Source organism: Neltuma alba, unplaced genomic scaffold (assembly GCF_004799145.2).
Source record: "Neltuma alba isolate B1F8T4 unplaced genomic scaffold, ASM479914v2 tig00013318_pilon, whole genome shotgun sequence".
NCBI lineage: Eukaryota > Viridiplantae > Streptophyta > Magnoliopsida > Fabales > Fabaceae > Neltuma > Neltuma alba.
Window position 1 is genome coordinate 48,957 of NW_021637593.1, and position 11,830 is coordinate 60,786.

General features: G+C 34.6%; 1 protein-coding gene across 1 annotated transcript; it reads right to left on the minus strand.

Moving 5' to 3' along the window:
• Positions 1 to 7,450: 7,450 nt before the first annotated feature.
• LOC114736198 (rho GTPase-activating protein 3) lies at positions 7,451 to 11,227 on the minus strand. The gene is made up of 5 exons (XM_028923971.1): positions 10,386 to 11,227; positions 9,488 to 9,608; positions 9,264 to 9,383; positions 8,766 to 8,996; positions 7,451 to 8,204 (listed from the first exon to the last, which is right to left on the minus strand). The coding sequence occupies exons 1-5, from the start codon at positions 10,847 to 10,849 to the stop codon at positions 7,695 to 7,697; spliced, it is 1,446 nt and encodes a 481-aa protein (XP_028779804.1). The 5' UTR covers positions 10,850 to 11,227; the 3' UTR covers positions 7,451 to 7,694.
• Between the last annotated feature and the right edge of the window lie 603 nt (positions 11,228 to 11,830).

An 11,830-nucleotide genomic window follows, 5' to 3' on the forward strand; every position in this document is an offset into this window, starting at 1 on the left:
GTCTCTCAAATTTATAATTTTTTCCCTCAAAATATACTTATTGATTATACATACACATTAAAAAGGTTTTGTCAAAGGATAGTTTTAATGTAAAAAATTACAAATAATAGTTCAAAGAATTGAATATATATTTATTACAAATAATTAATTTAACTAATTTTTTAATATTTCTAAATTAGTTACTTAGTTTTTATATTAAGGATATAAAAAGGGAAAATGGCAATTGGTCCCACTCAAGGGAATTAAATACAAAAAGATCCCTTGAAATCATGAAATTATTTTAAAGTCCCAAAAAATTTTTTTGCATTAAATTTTATTTATTTACTTACTAAATTACCTTTTTTTTTTTTCAAGTTTGCATTGGTAACTGAAAGAGCAATGGTTGATAACTCAGGGTGCAATGATTGACAACTATCGCGGCTAGTTTGACAACTTATGGTGTGATATACTGACAACTTTCAATGTAAACAATTACAAATAATAGTTCAAAGAAGTCAATATATATTTATGACAAATAATTAATTTAACTAATTTTTTAATATTTCTAAATTAGTTACTTAGTTTTTATATTAAGGATATAAAAATGATAGCCTACGCCCTTGCCACCAGCATACTATTTTCAGAAGTCTTGCTTCTTTTGCTAGAGAAAAAAGGAGGGGGGGGGGAGGGAGAGAGATTAATGATTGGGATGGGAGAGAATTAAGCACGATTTAGTCAAGATTTCCCTGAAATCTTGAGTGGACTAACTATTTTATAGTAATCTAATGACACAAGTTGCCTTATTCTTATAGGATGCTTTATCTTTTCAAAAGACGCAAAAGATTTCTTTTTTTGAATTATATTATGCCCCGCGTTATGCTTTTATTCGCAACAATAATAATTATGGCAAGGTCTTGCCGGATTAGTTAACCATTATGTAGATCAACAACATAAACATGATTAAATAAGCGCATATTATATAACAATATATTCATCCTTATTGATTAATGATTAAAGACACACACTTTAAATAATGTATTCCTGTTCATTTTAATATCGTTTTTTCTTCTCTCCCTGACGCACACGCACACGCATTTAGGCACACAAAGATCCATGGCCGCATAATTGTATTAAATTATATTAATCACAATGGACGGTTGTGAGAATTGATTGTATAACTCGTTGTTATTACTTTTTCTTTCGTGGTTGGTTTCTGTCTGCCGAATTAGCTAGCATTCTGGATCCGATTATTTAATTAGTTTCTAGAAAGATTGAATGGGAAAGAAAATTTTGTGATGAGGATGAGCTTCGTCTGTGTTTGCTATGGCATGGAAAGTGATGATAATAATTTTTATTTTTTATATTTAATTTAATAAGAATAAAATAAAATTAGCCAGAATAACCATGAGAAGTATAAGTTCTTCTTCACACCATTGTTATTCTGGTTGCCATTGAAATAATCCAAACAACAGATGAGAAGGGCCAACCAATTCTCAACCTTGATAAAACGAGAATGATGAGATAGCGTGAACAGATATGGAAAGTTGACTGCTCATTCCTTTGTTTCTGGGAATGAGCTTTTGATGCCAACTAACCTTATTTTCCACCTAACTAAATCCACTTTGGTCATAATTAGTGAACTGATGAATCTACTTTATCAAGCACGTGAAAACATCTTCACCGGCCACATCACGAGCTTGATTTTGTGAGCCTGCAGTTCATGCATATATATATATATATATATATATAGGACTTCATCCAAACTAACTCTTTAATTTGCAATTTCTAGTGCCAACAACAGATTAAAACTCTCAATAATCTCCATTAACCCAACGCGACAGACTATATGATTGCCTTTTTCTCGTACCTCAAAATTTCAATCCCCCTCCTCTGTTAATTTATCATGAGCAGAAACAATAATTACTCTCATGTATCAGATTTGGAGATCAACGGTGTTGGAAATGTTATTCAAGACCATTATCGTCAATTAAGCCGCACAACTCAGAACGATGTGTTACTATAGGACTCTCATTTGATGACACTTTATCAGCTCTCTTGTTTCTCGGAGTTTCAAAACAAGACAAGTTCTGAATATGAAACTCGATTCGTTTAAAACTTACAAGAATGTAATTACATGTATGTGTGTCTGATCATTATTAATCCTCAATCACCATATAGTACTCCTATATGTGTACTACCTCCGGTACGGTTCTTTCGTTCATAACCTACAAACGAAGTCTTATATTTAGGACCGGAGGTAGTACATATACAAGTTGGCAAGAGGGAAGCTGGGGGATCATGTTTTGTTCTGATGGATGGCCATAATAATGTAATTTGGTATGAGTAATTGTCCCAACCATACAATCCTCACATGTGGGAATGAGGCGCCAAAGAAGCACAACATCCTTGAGGGAGACATGTTGTTCGATTCACATCAAATGAAGTTGAAATCAACACTCCCATCCCCATCATAAATTCACAACACATAACCTCATGCCTCTCACTCTCACACATACACACTGATTTAATTTCCAATAACTTGCTTCTTCCGCGTCGCCGTCCACCTTTTTCATACACACGCATATGTATCTCTCATTTAGCAGTGAGCCAATTTAATTACACGCTGTAATTCCTCTGATCTAAGAACAAGATGTACCAATCTGGGGAGGTTAAAAATATAATGATGATGAATTGATGTGTTGGTGAAGGAAGCTACTTAATTACGGCATCATTGAATTGGGGGGAGAGGAGTACAGTATAGGACAAAGCGAGCATGCGAGAAGATATCAAAATCAAGCCATTGGGTGACAAATTATGGCATAAAAGCGCCAAACTACTGAAACTCCCAAGTTACTGAGATAACGACGTCTATTAATTCTATGGGCTATATACGTACTAGTGTGTGTGTGTGTGTGTCGTTTAATTTGCCTCATTTCCATGAGGATCCTCACAAATATCTTCCTTTTCATCGATCATTGGCTTGTTACTGCCACGTACTGTACCCTCCGTGATCCTTATATTACCTCCTTTTCTAACACTCACACGCCCACACCTTTGCTTTTGACTTTTACGCTCACCATTCAATTTTCAGAGCTGACCAATATTACCACACAAACCCATCCCATATTCCTCGCATTATATTCATAAAAGCTAAAGTGCATTCAGATTTGAGACATATAATATAACAGAAGTGTATAGTGCTTTGTGTGCATCTCTCGTATTCTAGTGTATTCCTCTCCTCTTAATTAAAAGATACTTCAAACATGTTTTACCAAAATTAGGAAAAAAAAATTTAAATATCATCGATGCTGTCTTAAAAATTTAATAACTTTTCAACTATTTAATATGTAGTACATTATATTTTAATGTCTTGTTTCCATAAATAATAAACAAAAGATGCACTTATATATTTGTATGAAAAATTTAATGATGTATATAACTTATAAATAGGATAACAAACAATTTTACTTTGCCTTATAAGTAGAACTAGATAAGTATTTGTAGATCTTTTTGAGATTTGAATGCATGAATATAAACAGGTTAATCTTCATAAAAAAATTGCTGGCATTGATAGATATTCTAAGTTAATAATATTCAATCGGAAATTTTTTTTCTTTTTTTAATCATTTAGCGAGCTTTTCAACCAAAACATTTTTGTGACAGGATCTGATCTGGATCGAATCGACAACAGTGATCGACAACCTAATTTCTCACGCATTTCCTTTTTGGCAGAGACAAGTATAAAGAGTTATGTATATAATACGACAAATATTATAAATATACATAAATATATATATAAATATTGATGCCCTTATGCATTATATGTATATATTGAAATCGCCTTCGTGCATATATTAAGGCCCTGCGCGACAGATACCAATCTGGACAAACCATTCACAAATTCACAATTCACGCCGCCTCAGGTTTCCTTTTCATATTAAATGTTCATAACTGCTGTACATCATTTTATATATATATCGTCTAGCCATCTATCCTTCCCAACATTAATTCTTGATATACAAAAATTCTACAACTTATTTTTACACATTTCTAATTGAAAAATGTTATCCTAATTAATAAGCACTTGCGTTTAGTTCTAATTTTTTTAAATGTTATTAAACAGAAAAATCCGTCTAAATATATAGCATGCTTGCTCATCATTAGTGTTCTAATATACAATTCTTGTTCTCAATGAATTATATAGATTTCCGAAGAACTTTATTAGAACTGTACAAACCATGGCTTTAAATTTTAAAATATACGTACGTATTTTATAAAACAAAAAAACTATCTTAAATAATTTAATCGAAATTACATTTTTTTAATCAAAATGTCACTCATTAATTTTTAAAATTCAAACAGACGCACACAAACAGACACACACACGAGTTTAACTTGATATATAGAAGACATTCAAATTGAAAAAAAAAAAAAGGCCTAAAATTAAACTAGAGGGTGAGATAGGTTTTGTTTTTGTTCTATATAGAAGGATTGTGTGTACTTTTAAAAACAAAAATTATTGTTTAAATGGGAAAAAATCAAGAAAAAAATTGCTCTATGTATTCGCAAAGGAAAAGCCGACAATATATATAATAAAAAAGAGCTTGCACCAATATATATCATACTAACCCCAACTAATTAAAGCTTTAAATGGCTAACATTAGGTTTGTGCTATCTTAATCATTAACATAAGGTTAGATAATTAATCTGTGGGTATTAAAAAATTATTTAAGTTAGTTATTTGTAACAAATATATGTTGGCTTCTAGAAGCTACTCTCTTTAGTCATATATATTGAAATTACCCTTGGTAGGAATCCTTCTAACATGCACAGTCAATATATATAATTTGGAAAAGAAAATACTATCTCATATTTTTAATATAAAATCTAATTTGTAGTTCAATTTTAACTACAAAGGGAGTTGAAATCTTACATGTAAGACAGAGTCTAACTCCCAAACTAATTCCTATAGTAAAAGCAATAGATAGTAATCAAATCTGAAGATCACAACAACAACAGTACTCCAGATAAAGTTGTATGATCGTAATACATAAATGAAATTGAGGTACATTTGACATGGTACTTTCATAGATCTAGAGAAAGATGAAGAGAGGCATCAGTAAGTAGCAGCAAAAATACAATGTAACACGCTGATGATAAGCTTATAGTGATTGAAGGCAGAAATATATTGCATGGGACATATGTGGAACTCTTTCCCACCTAACATAACGACACTAACATTAAAAGCATTTATTCTTACAGCAGCCTATCTTTCCTTTTTCGTCTATTCTCTGCCTATCATATGTGTGTCAGTGTGTGTCTCTTTATTTTGCAGACAAACTTTTTTAATAAAATGGTCCCATATTGCGGCAAAACCTCCAATGATCTCAAACTCTTATATGATTGGCTCATTATTTATTTACTTTTATTAATCTCATTTAATTAACACCAATTTCCTTCCCCACGTAATTTAATACATTTGTTATGCTGTGCCTTTCATGGGGTATACTTCCTGCATGCAAATTTCCATTGCCTTTTATCTCTTTATCCGGATGATGTAAATCTCTTGCTGGATTCGTAGTAATGGACAGATCAAATTTAAGTGTTTTTGTCTTTACTTCGATATTCTATAGATATTTTATATTTAGGTACCTTCTTTTCCTCCCTGGATACTGTTGTCGGGCGTAAGCCAAATTTAGGTTATCAGATCATTCTGTCCTCACTCCTTAGATTTTACAAGACATACACGATACAATTTAAGAAGGATAAAGAAATTAGAGTGAATCGAATTGAACCAGGACAAAATTGTGCGTCTGTGTTTTTTTTTTTCCTGCTGTTTTGTTAGGCCCCAAAAAATAACAAAATTAGGGTTAGGGAGGACAACTTGCTCAACACGCTACTATCCCCCCGGGGGAGCGAAGCAAACGAAAATTAAAAAGTGGATTGGATAATGACGGGTGCTTTAATTTGAAACCAGCGAGGGGCGTTAATCAAAATAGTACACGCAATCATTTTCTTATAATTTCAATATTTCTTAAGACATTAATCTTAATAAGCTTATGCATATTTAATTTAAAGCTAAGTTTCTATACATTTTACAAAAATAGACGTGAAATGCAATAATCTCACGAGGGATTTACATATATGGGCCGTACAGATACAAGGGGCCCAGGATATCGGATTGAAAGGGAAAATCTTGTTCCTGGGCTTCCCGTATGTTGGAACACAGAAATTAGGCCATCATATTACGGCCTGTTTTCATGCATCAAGAGCCCAATTTCCAAGAAACTATACAGATTAAATCTGAAATGATAATTAATTAATTGATTCGGTCATGTTGCTAATGAAGGTTGGGTCACCTTTTAAATGATGTGACCTCATTAATTAGTGCTATCTTTGGTCATTCATATAAAAACTAGTTCATTAATTTGAGTAAATTAAAAAATTAGTTATTTATAATAAATATGTGTTGTTTTTTAAAATAATCTTAAAATCATATGTATTAGTTAGAATCTTTAACATTTGAAACTATTAAAAAGTATGGGTTAAAAAAATAGATAAATATAAGAAACAAGATGGATTGGGGTCTTATATTTAAAACTAAATTAAATGTCAAACTAACTCTTATACTAAGAATGAGAGATAAATATGTGAATGCGTAATGTGCTGCTCAAAGGATTTGTGAATCCGAGGCTCACTAACCACGATTGCAACATATAACAGTAAGATGGTCCTGATAACTACGAGACCGTAACCATCAACTTTGCTGGATCTGAATTCTGATATGATATTTTGGCGTCCAACAAAAACACCTGCCCGATCAATGCCTTTCAACACTAATTCTCTGCCCATTTTGGGAATAAAGCCACGTTGAACAAATCACAAAAAAGCATAACAATCATAGTCACACTTAAAATTACGATTGAAAAGTTGTTTTTAAAAATCTTACCATCATTTTAAACAAAGACTTTGAATGCCCACTGTTTACCGTTTAGCTTCCAAATTCTTCTTTGCCATTTACTAATTTTTAAAAATAACTCTTGCTTCAGCTGTTAGGTTTATCATACCTGAACGAAGTTAAAGTAACAAGCATGAGCTGTAAAGAAGTTGCTTGAATCATTTAGTAATGGAAAAAACAGTAGATAAAGGATGTCAAGAATAGCACATAAAGCATATCAAGAATAGCATCTAAGTTTTTTTCCGCAACGCTAACCACTACAAAAGAAAAAGCTTGGAAAGCGATGATTCAAAGATTCCTTTGCTCCGTTCACAACCAGCATCCTTCCTCATCAGTTGGCATTTTTATCATTGTAAAATCGTAAACTTGCGAACTTGGAGTACTTCGGCTAATTCAATGGGTGTTCATTAGATCATAATGCGATGCTGGTGGAGTCCGAGCAACAAAACTTCTGACACAGAAGTTCAGATGTTTAATTCTATAACACTATCGTAAGTGTTCACTTCCATGATCTTAAAGTAAAGCTCTAATTTTATTGTGTCAGAAACTAAAACATTTTCTAAGCTAATCATTTGATACACAACTTTCAAGAGTACCATCTCAACATCCCCAGCAAATTATACATTTACTAGAAAAGCCAAACCAGAAGTTACAGCTGAAGCTATGTTAAACTATAGAACACAATCTCACACAATGATCTGTATATATCAAATCACATAAAGGGAGGGGGAAAAAAAAGGGGCAATTGAAAATAGTTCTAAGCCCAAGCCTCTCCACCTCTTCCCCTAGTATTTACAATGCCAACAGTTGAAGACTTCTTGAACTTGGTGAGTTGAAATACTGGGTGCCTGCATAGCTTGCGTACGCCCTTTCTCAATCTTAGCCAGTGTTCACTATCATATTTACTTCTATATCTATTTTCTATAGCACCAGTCTCGTATCTACAAGGCGTGCTGCCGCCTGAAACAGATACAAATTCCCCATCTTCTGCATTATTTCCCTTCTCCTCAGGGGTCCTAAGTTTCGCCTCAACACTCAACAACTCACTTCTAGGTGGTGATTTCTTGGCATTAACATCTTCAGTTTGCTCGATCAATTCCTTGGTGTTAAAATCTAGAGGAACAGGATCGTCTTTGCAGGACGGAGAATAAACCATCCCCTCATTAGCAGATGATTCCTCTCTTTCTCGAAGGGTCTTCAGAATCAGAGTTCTAAGGAAGTTCATTACTTGCACAGCATGAATTAGTGCAGTCAAAGGATCAGCCATCTGCATAACCCAAGGAAATTTATACTCAGGCGAAAATATTAATATACAAAGAGGATGCACATGCTGATCATTACATCCGGGATTCAGTAATTTTTGGTTATTGTAATATTGTTAACTAATGCAATATGTCAAATAAATTGGTTGAAAAAAGATACTTTAAATATCTAATTAAAAATTTTAACAAATCAAGTCTCTAAGAAAAACAATTTCTCCATTTCATATTAGAAATGAAACTTAAGCAAGTTGTACCAAACAGCAAAATCATCAGAAATCCAGTTGTTCACCTCCGATTAGTACATAAGTGATGTAGAAGTGGTTTAGCAGTAATCTCTGTTATGAATATTGAACAAGTGCATTTTTATTTATGAGTGGTTAAATCTGTTATGAGCTGTCTGGAGATGAGATACCCGCCCAATTAACTAACTGTCTCTCTAGACAAGTAATAAGAGAGGCAGCGGATTGTACTGTTTGTTGAATAAATGAATAAGCATTTCTGGTAGTGAGTGCCAGAAACTTGAATTCTGCACGAATAAGCATTTCTGCTTCATATAGGCAACAAACCTGAGTCATGTTGGGTGCGAAAACCATAGCAATATTGCGGGCATTCATCTTGTTGTACCGCTCATGCTCCACAACATCTGCCATCAGATTGATGGCCCAGTCAAGCAGTGCGGCTTCTGTTGGAGGAAGCAACTCCTCTAGTTTAGTACAGCCATCTTCTGTGTTGCAGCGCATCACCTGTTCTGGGGTAAGAGAATCAAGCACCCCACTTGGAAGTTCTCTAAACCATGCCTGGAAGACATAAAAGGAACAAGACATGAGCAGTAGTTAATGCAGTGGTATTGAGCAACAGAACAATCTCAAGAAGACTTGTAGATATCTGAATTGTCAAACTAACTGTGATACTAAACTCTGCTTCAGAAGGAAACCAAAATGTATTTTGTCTGCTCACTTTCATTTTGCAGATCACATACAAATCATACACGAGTGAGAGAATCTGTAGAGTTCTCAAAGACGATGTTTAATACAGTTGAGCAGTTCAACGGACCTATATCTTACCTTTATCAAACCAGATAAACAGTGAACATCAATTCCATGAGGCACTACACCTCTGTTTAGCTGATCACGAACAAACTCCTCTTGGCTGTTATCTGGATTGATTCGGAATATTCCTTCTGCCTTTAAGAATTGCAGGCATCAAATTAAAGCTTAGTATTATTTATTATGCAGAAAAAGCGATTAAATATTCTTTAACCAACAATTTGCGTAGATACAAAACATACTTTAAGGCCTCCCTCTGAGTACAGTCGCTTTTGCATCATCAGCAGAATTGTGGGGACGCTGTTTCCCCTGTAATCATAAGAGCACTGCATCGACTTTGCAGAAACACCAAAAACCCTCACACTGAATGATCCGGAGGTGATATGAGAATGCAATGGAGGAAAAATTGTTAGCTGGAATCAGAAAGACATATAGAGGGAGAAACAAGGGATTCATGACAAACATCACAAGATTATATAGCAATCATTTTTATATGCATCAAATATGCAGTGCAAGTTCAAACAGACATCTGAATATCTTCTACTGGCAAGCTTGGTATGCAAAGGAAAGGAAGATTCTAATGTTGACCATATTCCTCCCCAGTCAACAAACCAAAACTACATCAATTAACATGAACAAAACCAGTATTGAATCGATATAAACTTCCACTCCAACCAATCCACTGAAGCCTCATTTAACGTACTAGTGAAGATCTCATTTCCGTTTCTTGGTCGAAAAACCCACTGAAGGCTCGTACAACTTTCAGAATATTTTTTAATTAAAAAAACGAAAGTAAAAGATCTGTATTGAAACTTGCAACGAACACAGAAAAGGTGACATAGAAGATTCCCTAAACTGAGGCACCGCAAAAAGAGCCCAGCTTCATCTTTCAGGACACTCTGACACACGCAAAGAATTTAAATGCATTAAGCAATGAGCTAAATTGTCAAGTTAACATTCCTCGGCGCATATCTAAAACATAAAATTGCATGTAATCTAATTCTGCAGAAATTTCAAAATACTAGGCTCATTGATTTCTGGAGAAAGCCGAAGCAAAATTGAACACATTCGTCATATTTTAGCGTGAAAGAAGAAATAAAGAAGAAGAAGAAGAAGAAAAATAAAGCTACAATGGCTTACCTGGCACTAGGCACCCTCATGGGAACCTCTGGCTCGAGCTCCGTTGGCAAACCCAGAAACCCATTAAACCTATCAAAGGTAACGTGAGATACATGGCGAACCTCCGTTGGCCAGCTTATGTCCAAGGAAGAAACGTCCTCTCTCTCAACACTACAGGTGACCAGCGATTTCCTCAGCGCCGCCGTCAGCAAATCCAATATCGCAAATTGATTCTGATTTTGCCGAGCTCGAATTTCCGCTCCGCCGGATTTCGAGGCAGGGTTTATGAACGGCGTCGAGACGGGGTACCTTGATTCATCATCTTCACTCTCTAATTCCTCCTCGTCCTCGTCTTCCTCCTCTTCTTCTTCCATCTCCTCGTTGTCTTCCTTTTTCACATCCTGAAAAACTGGACTCGGTGTAGGCGGGTTGAACTGAGTACGACCCTCGACTCCGCAAGATTTGGATCGAAAAAGCCGAGTCATTTGGTTCAACTAACCAGCAAGCAATAATTGGTTGGGGTTAAAAAAGGATCTGATTCAGAACTACAGAGGGGGGAGAGAGAGAGAGAGAGAGAGTAGTGGCGGAATATTACAATTAGAGGGAAAAGATGGTTAATTTAAGAGGGAATACGAATAATGTGAGATGGGTTTGGTCAAGCAAAGCAGAAGAAAAAAACAGAGAGAGGGAAAATTGGGGGAGGAAGAAGAGGAGGAGGATGAAAGATACTTGGATAGTCTTGCGCTGGCAGGACAGAAGAAGAAGGAGTGATTGATGCAATTATATATTGCTTTTTGTATAAATTAAGAAAAGGAAAAGGAGAAAGCCAGGTCAGTGGAGGAAGGGGGTCTCGTGACACGAGAGAGAACGAAAAGAAGAAGAAAGAAGAAGACAATAGACAAAGAAAGAGAGAGAAAGAGAGTAGAGACATGAGAGTGAGTGTATTAGATTGGAGTCAGTTGGCGACATGTTGATGTTTGCGAATAATAAGAGTACGTGTTAATGTGTTATCTCTCACGTAACACAAACACGACCCCATCTCTGCTTTCACAGTGAAAAAACCTGGTTTCCCACCAAAAAGATCATCGCCAATCATCATACTTCCCCCTTCAAATTTTTTATTGATCTCATTTGAAAAACAATACTTTTAAAATTAAAATATATATTAAATAAGTACAACAAACTAGTAGACACCTTTCTCATTTTCTCCATCAATATTTGTATCTTTTAAAATATAAAATTTGTGAAATATTTTTGAGGCGAAAGAAGAGACATAATATTTTTTTAGGAAAGAAGAGACATAATAAATACAAATGAACATGAGTTTCATTTTTTTCCCGTCTCCTCGTTGCTCTTTTTTTTTAAAAAAACAAACTCTAAATTCTGTTGTCCTCCCTTATTCTAGAATATGACCAGCCTCCTACCAAGTACTTTGACTGCCATTTTTTTCTCTCAATTAATTTATA

Excerpts from the sequence above, each read along its gene's own strand:
- LOC114736198 (XM_028923971.1), bottom strand. The coding sequence starts at position 10,849 with ATGACTCGGCTTTTTCGATCCAAATCTTGCGGAGTCGAGGGTCGTACT. Across the intron at positions 9,609-10,385 it reads ATGAGGGTGCCTAGTGCCAG|TGTGAGGGTTTTTGGTGTTT; the intron begins GTAAGCCATTGT and ends CGGATCATTCAG. Across the intron at positions 8,997-9,263 it reads GTTTATCTGGTTTGATAAAG|GCATGGTTTAGAGAACTTCC; the intron begins GTAAGATATAGG and ends TATGTCTTCCAG.